Here is a 19,101-nt window from a genome sequence, read left to right as displayed (position 1 = left end):
TTCAAAGCTAGGTTAGATAATTTCTTGCATCCTCTGCATTAAAAAAAAAAAAAAAAATCTGCTTAGTTTTTCATTGTAAATTCACAGGTAGGCGTTTAGCTGGTGTTAGACTGTACTTCCCGGATATGCTCTGTAACGAAACTTCTGATTAAAGAGCCAGAAGCAGGTCAAACAGGAAAACCCTTGCAAATATCTGACACGCACATTTTCTGTTTGGCTTCAAGTGTTAAACCAGAAGTGACATATTCAGCCTGACACATAACCACATTTCTCTCAGTACCTTAAAAAACATAAAATAACGACACAACATTCAAATTTTTTTTTTTTTTTTTTTTTTTAACATGTTTATTCACTATCACACTAAGTGCTCCCATTTCAAGATACATCTCATTGCCTTGCTCTTATATTGTAATGTCATTTGGAGTTAACAAAGTAGAAAGAAGACAGTTTATGATCTACAAGGTGTGTGAGCAAAAACTCAGTTTGCCCCCCCAAAATAAAATAGAAAATAACAAAACACATGAAATATAAAGAGAATAAAGAAAAAAAAAACAAAAAAAAAAAACTGATGTCATGTGCAAGAGCCCCTCCAAAGCCACAGAGTGCTAGATGAGGTTGGAGTAGGGGTGCTGAAAACACCTGGTGACGCCTCAAACCGGCAAGGGCTCCTATTCTGCAGGCGTGAGATACTCAGATAATTATCCAGTCAGGAGAGGCAGTCGAGTTGGGTTTCAATGTCTTCAGGTTCAACGGTTTAAAATTTGGGGCTTTAGGTATAATTAAGGGCAGTGACATGGCATTGGGGCAAAATTGATTCTCAATACATGTGTTGCTTTATTTGGGTTTCTTGGCTGAACGTTACTTAATGAGGTGCATCTTTGAAAAATAAAATAAAACAGTAAGTGGGGCCAGGTGTAAGAGACAGGGGTTAGAGGAGGGAAGAGAGCAAGTAGAGTGGAAGGGAGACAGTTTGCTGGATTAAAAGATTCCTCCTTCGGTGCTGAAGAGTGTCAGGATGTTTCTGAGGGACACTAGTTGGGTTATCAAGTACCAAGAGATCTAAGGCTTAGAATTAAACTGAGCGGAGAGGTTCTGCCACTTAGAAACATCAAGAGTTCCAGTATACATGCTCCCTTCCTCCGGTGACACCCCTGTTCCTACAGCTGAGCACAACTGGATCCCTAACACACATACAGGTATCCTTAAGTCAGCTTACTGGGGCTATGTACACTCAGGCACAGGTTTACACAAACCACAGGCCTAAAAAAAATGATTGATCCAATACAGCTGACCTGGATCAACCCACCCACCCCGAAATTCCCACCTCAACTCTTCAATTAGAACATCCACCTCCCCACCCCCCCATCCCTCAACCCCCACCCTCCTGTGGGTGGGTTCAGTGTGGAGCTCAGCGGATGGTGTATCTGACATAGGGCACTTCCACGTCTTCGTCTGACAGGTCGTTACAGCATAGCTCAAACACCAGGGCTTTCACGTGCTTGCCCAGCTTCTTTTTAGACACTTTAGTCACAATCTCTGTCATCCTATGGGACACACAGAAGAGGAATACCATTATGGCAATGAATAAAAACAGTCATTCAAACTTTACATGCCTCAGGCTAGAGAAGTAGTCATGTGCATGTGAACGCTGTACTCACGGCAGGTCCAGTCTCTCTTTGAGTTTGGCAGCAGGCATGAAGAAGGAATAGAGCATGGACACTCCCTGAGAAAGCATGGTGATCTCCAACTTATGCTCATTCTAACCAAAAAAAAACCAACAAAAAACAGGGTCAGTTATTGGGCGTATGGAACCACATTGTGACAAACTGAAAACAGGAGATGAGGAGAACTTACTTTAAAGTAGTCCAGGAACTGTCGGAGTGTCATCTCCTCCCCATTGGGCTGCATCCCTGTGACCTCAAAGCGATCCCACAACGTCCATTCAATTTCATAGTACTGCAAAAATAATTTTGGGATAATGAGATGCTAATGTCAGCCACACAGAAAGATATGATACATTTCCATCAAACATTTACTAAAAGTCATAAAAAACTTTATAAATTATATTTTTCTCCTCAGCACACACTGATTGCATCAGCATGAGAAGTTGAGCTGAACTCATTTGCACCCAGGCGGACGCACTGCATCTGCCTGGTGCATCAGTATTAGCATGGCTGGATCATCATTGGAGCTTAAAACGTCTGATGACTACATTTGTGTTGCCTTTTACAGAGGACACTTGAAACACATTGGGAGTATTAATAGCAAAACATTTTTTCCTGCAGTGGGGATACATCAGATGTCCGATACAAGCAGTGACGGAAATGTGCAGCTGCTTACCTTGTGTCTGGGAGCGGCGATGGGCTCAGAGAAGGCAAAGAAAGGCAGGGCCAAGTTCATGAAGCCGTTCTTGTATGACTCCAGTTTTTTGTGTCCTTGGACAATCTTGATGAGCTCCAGGCAAACCAGACCCACCACTGCAGCTGTGGTGGTGGCGATGGCAGGGATGATTTTGCCAGCTATCAGTTTGCTCTGGAGTGGATGGTGATGAATGCCAGAATAATGAAAAAAGAAAGAATGAGAAAAAAAAAAGGGTTCATTGTTATTTGAAAGAGTTAGATTTGCAGCAAAAGAACACAACATTGGTAAAAAAATGGTTGTTTAACATATTTTTCTTCATGGCTTGATAGAGTTCTTGTCATTTTAGTTTTAACGGATAAAACTTATTGGGTTTGAAATAGTTTTTTCACAATGTCAGATTTACTCATAAGCAGTGGGTACTACTGTCACAGAGACATATCCTCCATTATAAGAATAACAGGAAAATTCTAAATTTCTGGGCAGCATCTAGAGCATAGGCCATGAAGGATCAGGAGTTGGTAGGTTATTATTTCCCCCACAGGCAATGCCAGGTCTTAAACATGTGTTTCCCCACCTTGTGCCTGTCAGTAGGGGGAATGTCATAGTTCTCTGCTCTCAGATTGGATGCTGCCACAATGAAGTCCATGTGGAAGTTGGTGTCATCATCCTGTTAAACAAAAAGCCCACCACAGTCACACAAACAAGAATACAATCAGTGGAAGATGAAGACCATCATTATACTCAAGGCGATTGGAGAAACATAGACATGGAAGGAGAGATGTGTACCTTCTCAAAGTCAATGGCGCAGAGTTTGAACTGGGAGGTCTCAGGAGAAGGCAGCTGGACCTTCAGCTCTTCCAATCTGGAGTCATCTAAATACAAACAGATCAGAGGTTCCATAAATCTCACGGCATCCATAATGACCACGACTTTAATGTATAAGCTATTACAAACAATGAATAATTCATATGCACGCAAGACATTAGCTAAGAATATAACCTCTCCAAAAACAGATTTGCATCTTACCAACAGAGGAATTGCTATTCTGCAGCTCCTGATCAGAGACGTGGATTTTAACCCCTGAACGCGGGGTAAAGGGTGGCACCTTGATCTCCTGCAAGAGCTTGACCACACCTGCACGATCAGTGCTGCCTGGCAAGCCGTATGTCTGGGCAAACAGGTTGGCTCCTGCCATTATATAGTCCATGTGCAGGTCCTACAAAAGAGAGGAGTTCTGTTATTATCGTGAGACTGGGTAGACTAGTTCAGAGCAAATAATGCTTTAAGCAGGCGTACATAAACGCATAATGAATGCATACTTACATTGCTAGTACTGAATTCTAGGGGGTGAGGACATCTCTTTGGGCCAGACCAGAAGGGGGCACCAGAGCTAGTGAGCTGAAAGCCACAGATCATAAATTAATACTTAAGCACTAAAATAGAAAAAAAAACAACATAAAAAGCTAGGGTTGGGTAATGGATATTTTACAATAATGGCCAAATAACATTTCCCATTACTTATGGATTACATTTTAAAAAGATATTTTTAAGGACTGCATGCTTTTATTAAACCAATAATACATGACAGGAAGTGAGGGGAAAGAAAAACAACACGCAACTGAAGTTTCCAGCCTCAAACCGAGCACATTGTGGTTCATGATCTGCACCTCCTCCTTATGCATAATATTTGAAGCATCTTAAACCATAACTGAGCTCTGAGTCATCAAAAACGGAAGCAGGAGTTTCTGTTCATACCATAAATCTTTCCTCCATACTTGCATTTTCAGAAGAACGGTAGCCAATCAGATTGGCAAAAGGCAGGAAAACAACCATCAGTCTATCGCAGGCATACAGCCTTGTTAATACTACAGTGTTGTATTATTCACAACACCGGTTATTCTGAAAGTGTACACATGTTGTATAATGTGTGCAGTGGGCCAGGAGATTATAAAATGATGCTATGAATACAGAAGGGTGATGTGAACTCAATTCTTTGAGGAATGAACATCAGATTCATACAGCAACAGTGACGAGAGTCCTACATCCAATCTCCTTTCTACTTATTTCATTATTATATACTTAGAGGAGCGCAAGAGCAATACTTTGCAATATGGTAAGGGATTTTTTGTTAACAATACAATCAAGATTTGGATTCCAAAACAGCTGTGATATTCAGAATGCAGTGAGCTCAATGTGTACCTGATCTGGGGGGAAGTTGTGCAGGAGCTGGCGAATGTTGTTGCTGTATTGGCACTGCCAGTGGTTGCGTGCCCAGGCTACACAGTCGGCCCAGCTGTGGGGGCAGTCTGTGACGAGACTCTTGTAAACAGCCTCCAGCACCTCCACGGGCTGAGCTCCGGGAAGTTTCAGAGTACGCTCCATGAACTTAGGATCTCTGCCAGGACAATCCAATAAAGGACAACAATCAAAAAACTAGATGCAAGCATGCGAAGAGCTGTCAGTTTTGAACATCTGTTGCTGTTCACCAGAGTTAGCAGGATTAGTTTAAGAATTGTTTTAAATGTGGGATTTTGTTTCTTTAAATATTTGTAGGCAGTATCACTGGTTCCAATTGTGAATATCAAAAGAAATTTCTTATTAATGTAATCTGAACAATTTTTCATGATGAATAGAGCAAAAGATATATACGGGTGACTACAGTAATGCCAGGGAAGTCTACTCACGAGAGGTACTGCATGGCGTTCTCTGGTGGCTGTTTGAAAAGTCCCTCAAACTCATCACGGGCCCACTGAATAGAGGAGAATATAGAAAACAAAATAAATACACTCAATTCAGTAAGTCAGAAGTACAGTATGTGTGTAAAACTTTTATTAAGAGTGAGGTAGTGGCATTGTCTAGGGTTGTGCAATAAAATCATCTATGTCTCCATTTAATCACAATTCTCAGAGACATTGCAGTCTTCAGTTCTCATGTTTGAATGAATGATTAAATACAGTTATGGCATGAGCTCTTGGGTCAAGTAAATTAACAAAAAGATATGTGACAGAATGCTATGACCATGAGTTTGTGATTGTGTGATTTTGACTTTGTAAAACATCATAAAATCAATCTTAAGAGCAGCTTTGTGCGTTTGTATCTACTGACCTGCAGTGTGTGTTCAATGGCATTTGGGAAGTTCTTGAGGGTACAGATGGGGATGGACTTCTCAGGTGGGTCTTGGCTGGAGCTGTAGGACTCTGTGAGGAAGGGGATCACGACCTGGACATTGCCTTTGGTACCAAGAGTACCAGATTCCAGTAGGGGTTTACGGTAGTACACACACCTCCGATCCATGTACATACCTGTACAAAAGGCACACACACACACACACAAGGAAGAGCTTAAATACAGGAGGTACAGAGAAGAAGATGTTTTAAAAACTTTTAAAAATTTCTGCTTTACTTACGTGCATCAACATTGTCCAGTGCATTGGCCACTCCATCAAGGCTTTCAAAGAAGTCATCGTCGTAGATCCTCTCTGTGTCAGGGCCGACCCTGTTCTGGTGACCTGTGATCCTGATGGATGGGTTCATCTGCTTCACTGCTGCAGCAGCTGTGTCACTCTTCATTTTCTGTTACCACACATACATACCAATGATATTAATTTAGTTAAACTGAACAAAGAACACATAAAATTTAAAGAAGGAGAAAACTTGTATAAAAAAAGCTGTGGCCCTGTATGATGGTAAATAGGACATTTAAACAATTATGGCCTAATGCACATCTGTCTGCTGTGGGTTCTTCGTAAGGCTGTGACAATAACCGTGGTCATGTGACACCTACCACGGGGTTGAGCTCATTACTGTCAACACCACAAATTTTCTTTAAATGCCCAACACAACAGGATGGAGATATGTGGGAAAAGGGTTGCCTCTGCTTGCTCTGGGCACCAGGCTGCAAGGTCTAGAAATCGCCCCACAAGAACGACTGTCTAGGGGACGCCAAAAGTGGTGCCTGAGAAAGCGGACGCACGGCAAGCAAGCTGGCATCCAAGCTAGACTAAAGGCTAACCCCAGTTGACCAGCTCTCCTGTCAATCTTCCTCACCAACGTCGCCCCATCAACAATAAACTAGACTTGGTGAGAAAAGACAAACTGCTGTGCTCTCATCTTTGCAGAGATGTGGTGGCATGAGAGTATCTCCGACTCTGCTATCCAGCTAGCCGGGCTAACTGCTCTCCACTCGGACAGGATTGCTTCATTGTCCGGTAACACCTGAGGCGGTGACCTAAGTGTTTAAATTAACAGACAAGTGTACGAACGTGGCGATCATCTGCACACTGGTCAGCATTAACGGAGGTTCTAGCATTCAGATGTAGACCTTTTATCAATTAAAACCTATTTTTGGACTGTAAAGTCCAAGAAAGACTAAAAAAAAAAAAAAAAGAAATGTTAATGGGGGGGGGGGGGGCGTATCTGCAGGGATGTTTTTTCACCGCAGTAAGAAAAAAATCCATACCGTCACAGCCCTAGTTCTTCAATGCACAATTTTTTTTTGGAAACAATGTTGCCCTTGAATAAGCTGAGCGAACAATGTCATGTTCCAATATTTAGACAGTTACATCAATAAAAGTGTTCCAATACCTCTACTTTGAAAGGTCACTGCGTTTTATTCTGAGTATCTCAGAATTCAAAGTATTTATTGATTTGCAGTTTTTAATCCTGAGTCATTTATTGTATTTTTTTTTTCATCACGGTGTTCATGAGATGTATGATGTGTAGTACTGTTGGAATTATTTGTAACTGTATTGCAGCAGCATTGTGTGTCCAAGGCAAATTTCCCTCTAGGACAATAAAGTCTCATCTTTATTTAGCAAACCTAGAAATAATACTCTGATGAAAGATGACCAACAATGACTCAAAGCATTCCGTCTCCTCCATGTAATGTTGCACCATGACATCATCTATTAGCAGCAGCTACATTAAGTGCACTCAGTTTACAATGCAGGAAATCCATAAGCAGCGCTGCTCGGAAATATCAAAGTCAATCAATAAATGGTGAACTTATGTGCACTAGCTGCTTCTTATCCACCAGATGAGCACAATAATATATATAATACTGTGGTAATACTGACCGTGACATCTGATGGTCTGAAGAGGAACTGTCTGTTGAGGTTGGACTTCTCTATGGTATCCATGTCTGTCACAATGACCTCACCCTCCCCGCAAGCCAGTCCAATCATGGCAAAATTTTTCATGAGCTCACAGCCAATGGCACCGGCTCCAACCTGGCACAGTCAAAGGACAAACAAGTTAAGTCATCCTAGCTCTACTGTATGATCCATTTTAAGAAACCATTTAATACCATCTGTTTACAGTACTCTGAAGAGAAATCCATGTATTCTACCATAGTGACAGATGGTGCCTGCAGTATACCAGGTCAAAAATGTTGTAATGTGGCAATGTCAGAGAAGTTCCATTGCTAAAGGATATGGCTGGAAATATTCTGTTTGCTATTGTCAACAAATCCCACGAAAAGACAAAAAAAAAACATTGTTATTCTGCCTGTTATGTACTTTTCCACTTCCCCTGTCTGTGTGACTCTCTGCCCCAAGACCATTCATTCCCACTGAAGTCATAATTAACAAAAACAAAAGTAGGTCAGATATTATAGTTTCATTCTTAAAAAAGCCTTAATAATTTTATTAAAAGATGAGTTCTGTAGTTTCTAGCCAACATTACTCTTTACAGATGTAAATAGTGCATTTGTAAGGGACTATTTTCAGCCATGGATTTGATGCTTTGGTCCATATTTATAGCACCAGGACAGTGAATGTGGAATCAACTCAAAATAAACTACAGGGCCCATGTTCATGGTAATAAATTAGGGCTGCAGCTAATGACTTTTCATTAGTGAGGAATCCGTTGATTATTTTCTCAATTAGTCGTTCAGTCTGAAAAAATGGTGATCATCACTTCCCAAAGCCCAAGGCGCAACCTTAAATGTCTTGTTTTGTCCCATCCAACAGTCCATAACCCAAAGATATTCAGTTTGCTATCATAGAGGACTGAAGAAACCAGGAAATATTCACATTTGAGAAACTGGAACAAGAGAATTTGAATTTCTTTTAAAAAAAGAAAAAAAAAGAAAAAAGGAGACAAACGATTAATCAATTATCAAAATAGTCAGGGACTAATCTTCTGTTGGTCAGCTACGCCATTAATCAACTAATTGTTGCAGCTCTATAATAAATGAACATGTCACCCAGTGCCATGATGTGGCTCCCTGATATGGTTTTAATGATTTTTAGACACAAATGGAGGTTTATTGCACAGAGAAACATCAACTATGCCGACAATACTTGTTAGTAGGATCGTTTATCACAGGATTATTACTGGTTTTGGTCCTTTAGGGATTTGTTGACAAGAGAAAAATATCACCAGCCTCGTCCTTTAAATCTCCCTCAGCAACAGCGTGCCAGAGGACGTGTTGGAAAGTTTTTCATTGGCCGACTCACCAGGAAGTAGCGCTGTTTGGCAAGCATATCCTGCAGTTTGGTGCCAAACACTGCAATCTGCCCATCGTATCGACTGTTCCTCTGGGAGAAAAAGATGAGAGACAAAAACAGGTTTAACACCATCATTTGTTACCATCATGCGCCTTCAGTATTAGAGTGTGTGTGTGTGACTTGCTCTGAACACCTACAGGGGCACACTCTTCTTCTGTGAGAGTGACTCCATCCTCTTCAGCCAGGCACTCCAAGGCATCAAAGTACAGCCACTGCATTATGGGCATAAATTTTCCTGTGCATGCCTAAAAAAAAAATACAAAGAGCATGTAAAGATTTTTGAAAAGCATTTATGAAAGACAAATAGAGCAGTACATCATGTCCAAACATGTTGAACCACAGGGAGGAATAACACCACTTCACACAACACTGAACCCGTTTCTTTGACTTAACAGCAGTTTATGACTGAAAACATGATCTAAAAAAATAAAAAAATACAGAACACAGGTAAATAGTGTAAGACTGGCCTATCTGCTTCAATTGGCTCACAGCTCCCCACTGACCTTCATTACTTCTTGTGCAGCCAGACCTCCAATGAAGGCATTGACAGGGGCCAGGTCACCAGCAGCAAGATATGACAGCTTTTTAATAAGAGCTTCATCCAACTGCTCCACTTTAGCTGCTCCTGTCTGGGCAGAGTTCACCTCCTTGGCCAATGTCAACAGCTCCTCACCATCAGCCTGAAAGACAGACCTCAGCATGTTATGAAATGTTACAAAATACTAAACAAAGCTAACCGACTTGTACTAAATGATTTTATGTTTTGTTACGCTGTGCTGCACAAATATTCATGCACAGTGATTTTAGTTTCTGCATATCATGATAGAGGTTATTTAAATTCAGAAGAACCACACTGAAAACAGTAGTTACTTACACCAAGTTTCCCCAATATGACTAATATTTCTAATAAGTCAAATGGCCATCATCACACAGAGCAAAGAGTTGGGCTCAATCCATATTCATTAAATTTAATCAAAGTAACTTCCAGCCACTGTAGTATTCCCACCAACACGAGTGAGGTTTACCTGGCTCCAAGGTGCAGGAAGGTGGTTGTGTTTCTTCTGGAAGGCGTGGATAGCCTGGAAGCCCACATGCAGCTGTCCTGGACGCTCGAACTTGGCAAAGTCTGTCATCATGAACTCTGGCTCAGCCATGGAGGAAGAGAGGGATTTCTGCACAGCAAGACATGCATGCAAGATAGTAAGTTTGGACTCAGCAGAAATTTTTCCACTAGTGACAGCAACAGCAAATAATGTGGCAAAAGCACTGTGATGAGATTAGAAACAGTTGTTTTGCTGATCAGAGGCAATAAAGAAAAAAATATCAGAAAATTAGGGTCATAATCCAAGAGGTCTATAATCAGTCCCTCCAGGAAATTGCGCTTTTGTAATCACAGTAATTTTCACAAATTCAAGAAATCTGTGCGATATTCGTGAGAGCTTGCAATTTCGCTGAATTACCCCAACCTTTTCCACATGAAATCGCCAAATCAACAGGCCGCTTGTGAATTGGACTAATTGTCGCATTTCGTGTCGAGGTAACTTGCATCATAGCAGAGTGCATTCAGGAAGGATTCAGGCACACGTTCAGATGGAAGATGGACAAATCTCACCTGCCAACAAAAATTACTGCCATTGACCGTGCAAAACTATTCCCAAGTGTTTTGCATGTCAGTGGAGGGAAACGGTTTTGTATTTGTTACATTGTGGTAGAGTACGAGCGGAAATCCTCACTGGACAGTCACTTTTCTACTGTGACTGAAGTGGCTGCATCGAGGCCTGTGACTGACTATATTTTTATGTTAATAGGTTTATTTTAATGGTATTATTGACCTACTTAATTTGGTGCTAATGTTGAGGTGAAAGTATTTAATAAAGGCTTATAAATGAAACTCGAGTACATTATTTTCTTTTTTATATAACTTTGAACCCATGGTTCTAATGTTCATTAAATAAAAAAAATTAGCATGGAAATATAGTTGTTTCTGTGATATGGAGTATGCTTTTCATAAGGAAGTCATAACTTAAGACTCTTCATTGGAAAAAAAACTCAGCAAAATCCTGGAGGGACTGTACAATGGAAAAAAAAGTTGCATTTTGAGAAGTTTATTGCCGTGTCATCATGCCATAATATGGTGTGGAAAATGGCAGCCACTTACGAAAGCGATCTTCTTGGGCATCTTGACCTGGGAGACAATTCCTCCTCTTACATAATCTGTGAAGCCAGCTGTGTCACAGATGCTGAAGGTGTATGGACCTGAACAGAGAGAGCATGTCGTGTCAATTTGTAACAGTCACGGGCAGACGAACCGAAACATGTCTTTCTGAAATGGAATTAGGCCTTACCTAGAACTTTGATTTCCACAGGCTGGCAGCCATTGAGCTCTGTCATACCCTGGACTTCTGTGAAAGTGACATAGTCTCCGCTCTCAAAGCCATGGCGAGCCTCGTCCAGACATGTCACAACACCTGGATTGTCCTGAAGAAACCAAGAATGAACAGTTTTTTTGTTGTTTTTTTAAAAATAAATTGACCTTATTTCAGAAAGGAGCAAGTGGTTTGAAAAACTTTCTGGGTTTGATGTCAGCACTAACCTTGGTGATCATGGAAATCATGGCACTCAGTGGCTGCTCTCCATTGGTGTCATGGACTATCATCTCCTCACCAAAGTCACAGAAAAGCTGGCTACAGAGCAGAGTGTATGAACATAAATATTAGACAGTGTCAGACAAACAAGTGGGTATACACTTCATGTAAACCTTAAACAAATGGTCAGGATCTTACCCGAACAGACCGCGTGTGTCTGCGATAATCAGCTTGATTCCCTTGCTGTGGCAGAACTCGCCCACATGCTGTTGCTCTTCCAGAGTGGAGTTAGTCAGCACGACCACCTATGTTGCAAAAAGTGAAAAATTAACAAACACTTTTTTCCTGAATGTTGACATGAATAGAGCACAAGCTTCTACTCAAGTTATACCTGGAACTTGGTCACGTAGTCTTCGGTCAGTGCTCCGGTGTAGGCTGTCACAGGAACGTAGTTGTTGAGTTCAGCCAAACGGTGCTGACTGACATCTGCCCTGTTCTTCCCCAGATCCTCCTCCCGAAGGTAAAACTGATCACATAAAAAATGTAAAATGTAAGGGAAGAAGTGATACCGAGTAAATCAAGCAATAACTGCCAATTCCAGGAAACTGGTGCCAAATATAATAAAGGAGAATAGAGAGCACATAAATCTGAAAGAGAAAAGAAATGTTTACAAGTGAAGACAACTTTACTTCTTTTTCTATCTTTTTCAGTTGGCTGACAAAATGTCAAACTTAAGCTCTGTCACCTACTACTCCACACAATGATTTAATGTGTGTTTCAATATAGTATTTACACTAGTACATACAGGTTTTCTCAAGGGCTGCAACTAATGATTACTTTAATTGATTAATCTGTCGATTATTTTCTCAATTAATCAATTAGTTGTTTGATCTTGAAAATGCCAGAAAATGGTAAACTATTTATCACTGTTTCCCAAAGCCCAAGACAACGTCCTCAAAATATCTTGTTTCGTCTACAACCCAAAGATATTCAGATTACTGTCATAGAAGACTAACGAAACCAGAAAATATTTGCATTTAAGAAGCTGGAATCAGAGAATTTTGACTTTTTTCCTTAAAAAACAACAACAAAAAAAAACTCACACTGATTAACTACCTGGTGTCTGAGACATTATTATTTCTATTACTGGTGCTACAACTCTCTTAATATATAAATATTTGTATAATTTCAATACTGTTAATTACAGGTAATTGATTTTTTTTTCAGGACAACATGGGCTATTTGAACATATACTGCAGTGATATCACATGACATTAAAGTTATAAGACCATGAAGTCAAAAGAAAAAGTAAAACAGAATTTGAATTCGTCACATTTCATCCATTTTCCACAAAAACAAACTATGTGCAATTGATTAACATGTTCACATTTGTATCTCAAGGCCTTAGGTAAAAAACAAAATTAAGTCTCAAAAGAAAAACAGAACTATTTACATTTTTATCACAACTGTCCAGATTAGTTTCTGGGTGATTTTTTTTTTTTTACAAACAACTGTTGTCTTCACATTTGTAGACCAATGCCTCAGATAAAAAAAACAAACAAACAAACAAAAAATAAAATCTCTATTCACAAAGTCTGGATTACTCTATCTTATCAAAACTGGCCATATCTGTTTCTTGGTGTGTGTGGTTTTTTGTTTAATGGAAAACAACTTTTGTGCCTGATACATCCCTTCCACCAATCTGATCTTGTTGTTCCTCAATTTCTGTTCAGTAATAAAACATTTGCAAACACACATCTCACTATGTGCATGATTATGCTCATGCTCCAGTGGTGCGCACAGAGGAAGGATCATGTCTTTATGTAGCTCATTAAACTTCAGATGACTATCTTGACATTATTTACTCTCTAATGGTCGCTTCCGTGTTTCAGTGGATTTTCTAAATGCTCAGGACACAGCATAGATCCCTACAATCATGTTTGTAAATCGGCGATACCACATTTTGGAACCGACATTAGTTCAGCTCTTTGCGCACGGTCCCCACCCAATAACACAACTTGTGATTGGTTGCCAGCGACCAAAACAGGAAAGAGTTGTTTATACAGTTGATATTAGATAAGCACAAAAAACATCAAATTATCACTTTTGTGATTTCTCAGAAGTGTCCAAAATTAACATGATGGATTATGAAGGCCCTGAATAGATTATAACAACAAGTGACTGCTCGTAATGGCTCAACAGTGCTCTACAGGGCAGTTAAGTCGCTACATACATCTGTTAGAGATATTCTAAAAATAGTAAGTAGAGTACTTTTATGTTGTATACAACATCGTTGACACCAGACGGTTAATCAATCATCAAAATAGTTGGTGATTAATTTAACAGTTGACAACTAATCGATTAACTGTTGCAGCTCTAGTTTTTTTTCTCTCCAGTCTTTTGTTGTCCAATTTCACTTATTTTATACTTGAGAAGTTGTCTGACAACATACTTGCAGATCATTTAAAACAAATACATAATTGTTGTAAAACGTACAAAATCTTGCTGTACAACCCCCGACCATGTCTGTACAGGAATATGTTACTGTTTGGAAAACATGAAACTGACAGACAGGTTTATCCAGATGGAAGAGTTTTTGTAAAGCTCTTTTTTCCAGGTGAACAAAATTTTGATTTAGTTTGGGAGGAAGAGCACATCAGAGAGGAGAAGACCCGTTTTGAAAGTGGTAGTTTAAAGGCCACTTTTTATAAAAGATGGATGACATGTCAAGTAAGTGACAGAAATATAAATAGGCTATTTAATTAAACTTGAATGAGAAAGGGACCCTGGGACAAATGCCAGGGGCTGAAATAGAAATGTTTGAGGGCACATGGTTAAACTGAGACTGGATGATGAAGCAGCTGACATAAGGCTCTAATCATATACACTTCTGTAAATTCACACAAAGAGGTGTTTGCTGAGACTCCTGAATGAACGCACCTGAGCAGTCTATTCACATTTTAATCTGCCTTGAATAGACATGTCTGAATTCAGGGTCGCAGGCTGATAGACCAACACAATCCCTCACAGTAATAATGTCCTAAAACAGGCCTTAGCTCCACTGTGATTATGACCCAGGGAGAGGCCACCCACTGATAAATCTGGGTCAGCCCATGGCTAGTAAGGGAGGGGGTGGCTGCACTACTCTTTTTGGATGGCAACAATAAAACATGTATGACTCATAACAGATAGAGCCAGGCTGCACTTTGTAATCGGGTTCAAAGGCTATGTAAAACCAGATGAATCTCAAATTAAGTTGAATGACCAAGTGAACCACTGTCTAAATCACTGAAACAACAAAAAAACCTGTACTACTACAAAATGGGAATATCTGTGCATGCTTCCACACACCTGAGAGGAAAGGTCTCTCCATTCTGCAACTCCTTGGTCATGCACAGTGACACTTCTAACTCCTCCAAGGATGACATTCTTGGCAATCTCCACTCCAAGACCTCTCATACCAGAGATTAGGACATTGGAGTTCTGCATGCGCTTCATGGCGTCATGGCCCAACACATAACTAAAGAAGGAGAGAAAATACCATAAGCAACGAATATTGAAAATATTTCTTTGTTTTTTTTTGATTAGGACAAAAATTATACAGAGAAAACACTTACAGTTGTCTGGAGTACAGGCCTTCATCGATCTCAGCATCATTGCCATTCTTAGCCATGCCCTAGAGAGACACAAAAGGGGTTGCAATCAATTTATGTAATTTTTTTTAAAACCAAAATGTATATGTATGTATCAAGTGTATGTGCTTACGTTGGCAGGTGTGTGGGACAGATCAGTTCTGACAGAGTTAGAGGAGGAGCAGTGGGATCCCGTCTTCGTCTCTGTTCCTGACACGCGACGCTTCTTGGACAGCGGCGAGCTGGACATCTGTGCATCAACAAACACCATTAAGAACATTCACCAGTCATTCAAGGCAGAACAACAAGCTGTTCCTGGCACTTCACATTCCCTTTATACAAAGTTTTCATTTATTTACAATGGATAAATGAAATAATTTGAGTTTGGCAGCTTTAACAATTAAATCAAACAGAGATGCAACCCAGTGTCCACACTTGTATTTCACAGGGGTTTTCAAAAATAAAAAAATAAAAATAAAAAAACAACAATAGACTCACACTCAGAACCAAATAAGTGAAAAATATAATTCACTGCCATGACTCCATTATGATGAGTATCCAAGTTAAATGCTACCCAATCATCTTCATGTTGGAGAGAAAGGATTTCTAGTCTAGGGAGCAGCTGGGCTGGCTGAAAGCCAAACACAAATCTGCTAGAAAACGAACTGAGCCTGGGAAGAGACATGAATAGCAGCATTATCAGTCCTTTTCATGCTCAGAGACAGCGCTGGCTTGTTTATGTAGTACTATTGTTTATTATACCGGTATTTAAGGACCCCCAACATCGTTTCAACAAAAAGAGCTGAATCATTAAAACTTCACTGCGGTAAAGTGAGCAACACCTCACCGTTGCTAGCAGGTGTGGACACAAGGACTGAACCGCTGAACTATCATCGGTATAAATATATAGAAACAGACACGCTTATTAGCGATAATAATCGGTTAAAAATAACACGCAGGCACACTGTGATTAAGGCAATAATCCAGACAAACCGAGTCACTTCGGGAAGTGAAACAGGCCGCAGTATCTCGAACACATTCCCACCGCACGGCGAACAGGATCAGCGACAATTTCCGCATCCAATGCAGCTAAGTAACCAAAGTCAAACTTAAACATTTATATAAAAAAAACTTTCTACAACTTCTAATGATAAAAATAAATCCGGCCAAGTTTTAAGCAAATACACTCAGCTAAAACAAAATGTACATTTTTTTTTAGCCTCACCTAAGCGGTCGCTGTTCGTCAAAAATGAAAATGAAGGCATCCGGCATGATACAGCAAAGCACTGAGCACCACGGTTAGTTAGTACTGTTACTGTAAACGTTACTTTATCTGCTAAACACAATATATGGTAACTAAAACCAATTTTCAAAACTTTCAAGGTTTAAGAAAAGGTGAAAATCAGCCACCACCACCAAGAGGAAACCGATTAAGTAGGCTGCGTGTCACTAATCAGTTAAGTGATTTGGCAGGAGCCGGAACATTAATAACTTAGAGGCAAGAAAACAGCAGCCTGCCAGCCTCTCCATTAGCAGCTCGGCCGAGGCCTGTATTACCCCCAGTGCGGAACACAACTTTACAAGCTAGCAGCTGTAGCTATGTTGCAACCTGCTCGCAAAAGACAGCAACGGGTTTATTTTGACAGCTTGCTAACACGGCTCCTCTGTCGATGTGGTTCAATGTTCCGGCACCTGACCCAAAAAAATCACCACCATCTAACTTTATCGCTCAGTATAATCAATTTCTGCAAATGAAAGACTAGCCATTACACTCGTGCTCCATTGATTTCCCTTTTCTTACCAATAATCCTTCTCGGGCCCTTCCCAATGCGAACCCGCTCCTCTCCAGCAGTGTCTAGATGTCAGTAATAACGATGATTTCGACGATTAGTACGAGGGGGAGAAACGCGATGCGGGATTTAATATAGTCTGCACTATATTGTCGAGTCACTATGTCGTTGTGCTGAGAGTCTCTCCTATGTAATTGCGTTGCTGGCTTTGCGACTGCAGACGGGAACAAAACCAAAATGGCAGATGGGGAGAAAGGGGCGGAGGAGCTGTGACGCATGGGCTGAAATATTCAACAGGAAAGGGTGGCTTTTGAGCACGCTGCTCAGCCAGGCCCTCAGCTCATTGGCTGCGAAGCCAAAGCCAACGCGCTTTCATCCCGCCCCCTGATGCCAGAAGATGCATGCCATGTATTACTGTACAATGAACTGCAAGACCTCCAGCTATCCATGCAAGAAACACACCGCTATTCTTCTAAAAAAAAATCGCTCGCAAAGCAAGTCTGACACAAAGTGCAAGAAGAGTTCCAGCCAAGTATAAACTATTTGTGCTTTCTTAAAAGTAAAGACCCGTCACACATCAATAACTGCATCTTTGTGAAGCCGACTCGTCGTGGAACAAACGTTAGACTGCATACACAAAGCTCACACCAGAGGTGCCACAATGCATTATGAAAGGAAATAACACTTCTTAGGGTATGTAAGCGAATTGGATGTATTCTCACTGCAACACCAATTGGTGTATTGTGGTTTGAAGAGATAAACCTATTTCCTGAGTTGAGCAAAACACATCACTGATGATGTTTGATGGCGCTGCAACGATAAATGGAGCCAGGTAAAACATTAGGTAGGGCTACTTGCTAGCTGTAGTGATGCTGAGCGTCTGGGCCCTCAGTCACATTGAGGTTAGGGGTGAGCATTCCTTGCAGAGGAGGAGTATTGGGGGAGGGGGTGCCTGGTAAATGACAAAGGCCCAGGAAAAAGAGTGGGCCGCATATTCTCGGGTACACATGTCGAGGGGATCCCCATTCTCGTCTTCTTACTGCTACCTGATTACAAAAACACTATTTTTCACTATTCTATCAGAGTTGAAACGAATGATAATCATTTATGTCACGTTAACAGGCTGCCTAACTTGGCATGCTAAGATGATTACGTTACTGTGGTAACATCGACTGCCGTGCTATTGAAACGTTAACCAAACAAAATACACCTATCAAGATGAAATATTGCCAGTGGGTTTCTAGCAAACGTTGCGTGATGCAAGTTAGCAAGTGGCTGCCTCTTAACGTTGCGCACATCTTGATGATTGTAGCAAACTAGCTTTCCAGTTACCGTTACTTATCACAGAACATTAATTAACACAGCAGTCTCGTGCACATCAAATGTGCAAATGCTAGTTTAACGTTAACAGTTGCGCTACAGTAGCTCTTTAGCGACGGTTAGCCGTGGTGGAGAGCTGAAATGGTTCAGATAGCCGACGGCAACTAACGTTAACGACTACCAATAACGCAGATCAAACGACTGCGTAGTTGTTAGCTTGTGTGTAGCTAGCTTTCGAGCTATCTAGCCACCCAACGACTTTTTCCCTTCTTGTGCCGCTGCGTTAGCTAACTAGCTACCATTAGCCAACTAGCTGGGGCTAACATGAACAAGACGAGAGCTTGTTACACAAGTGTGCAGAACTTACCACATCCGATAGTACTCGGCCTGATCTGTAGTATTAAAAATCGGCTTGTATTTAAGCAAAAAAAACCTAACAAACAACGTGAGAATTCAACTCTGCCGTTGGTGGCGACCTGAAAAGTGTGTCAGGGTGGCGGGCTGTGTGTGAGTTTTTCCGCTGGACGGCTGCCTGCCCGGCTGTTCCCGAACCGTTTCCCCTCACTCTATTTCAGTTGAAAGCAAAGCAAAGCAGCAACATGTGCACGTTACAGGCACAACCATCATTCCGGTCCAGGGGGGTCCCCCGAAAAGTTAATCAGATTGATATGTCACGAGTAGCGTTTATTATTCACTCTTAGTTTTCAACCACACAACCTAGAAGTCGAATGTATATTGACTTCTACACTATTGCTTGTTTCAATCGGATATTCACTGTTTGCAACTTCGAATATTTTTTTCACCCCTGTGCCTTCACAAATAGATTAATCCGAAGTTCACGCAGAGCCAGATGGGACTTGTAGGCGTGGCGTGTTCTGCCAGCATTAGCACCAAGCAGCGCCCCC

At 40.9% G+C, this 19,101-nt stretch overlaps 1 protein-coding gene and 1 non-coding gene across 3 annotated transcripts; both read right to left on the bottom strand.

The window, feature by feature from the left end:
• Nucleotides 1-404: 404 nt before the first annotated feature.
• Nucleotides 405-18,770, bottom strand: uba1 (ubiquitin-like modifier activating enzyme 1). Of its 2 annotated transcripts, none has more exons than XM_044351611.1 (26): nucleotides 18,564-18,770; nucleotides 15,220-15,336; nucleotides 15,072-15,130; nucleotides 14,806-14,974; nucleotides 11,846-11,980; nucleotides 11,653-11,759; nucleotides 11,463-11,553; nucleotides 11,215-11,347; nucleotides 11,028-11,125; nucleotides 9,895-10,041; nucleotides 9,373-9,549; nucleotides 9,007-9,114; nucleotides 8,819-8,899; nucleotides 7,436-7,588; nucleotides 5,768-5,933; nucleotides 5,467-5,663; nucleotides 5,046-5,110; nucleotides 4,561-4,756; nucleotides 3,685-3,759; nucleotides 3,388-3,577; nucleotides 3,148-3,233; nucleotides 2,936-3,028; nucleotides 2,341-2,532; nucleotides 1,855-1,956; nucleotides 1,659-1,759; nucleotides 405-1,544 (listed from the first exon to the last, which is right to left on the bottom strand). In XM_044351611.1, exons 2-26 carry the CDS (start codon nucleotides 15,334-15,336, stop codon nucleotides 1,409-1,411), a joined length of 3,174 nt encoding a protein of 1,057 aa, XP_044207546.1. In that variant the 5' UTR covers nucleotides 18,564-18,770; the 3' UTR covers nucleotides 405-1,408. The 2 variants fall into 2 exon arrangements, with proteins under 2 accessions (XP_044207546.1, XP_044207547.1); XM_044351612.1 differs by lacking the exon at nucleotides 18,564-18,770 and adding an exon at nucleotides 16,888-17,123.
• Nucleotides 2,071-2,191, bottom strand: LOC122983250. The gene has a single exon (XR_006403641.1). It is a non-coding gene; the product is annotated as a small nucleolar RNA U6-53/MBII-28 (small nucleolar RNA).
• Nucleotides 18,771-19,101: the final 331 nt, after the last annotated feature.

The sequence above is a fragment of the Thunnus albacares genome, chromosome 5 (genome assembly GCF_914725855.1).
Source record: "Thunnus albacares chromosome 5, fThuAlb1.1, whole genome shotgun sequence".
Classification (NCBI taxonomy): Eukaryota; Metazoa; Chordata; class Actinopteri; order Scombriformes; family Scombridae; genus Thunnus; species Thunnus albacares.
This window is presented reverse-complemented; position numbering and strand designations above follow the sequence as displayed.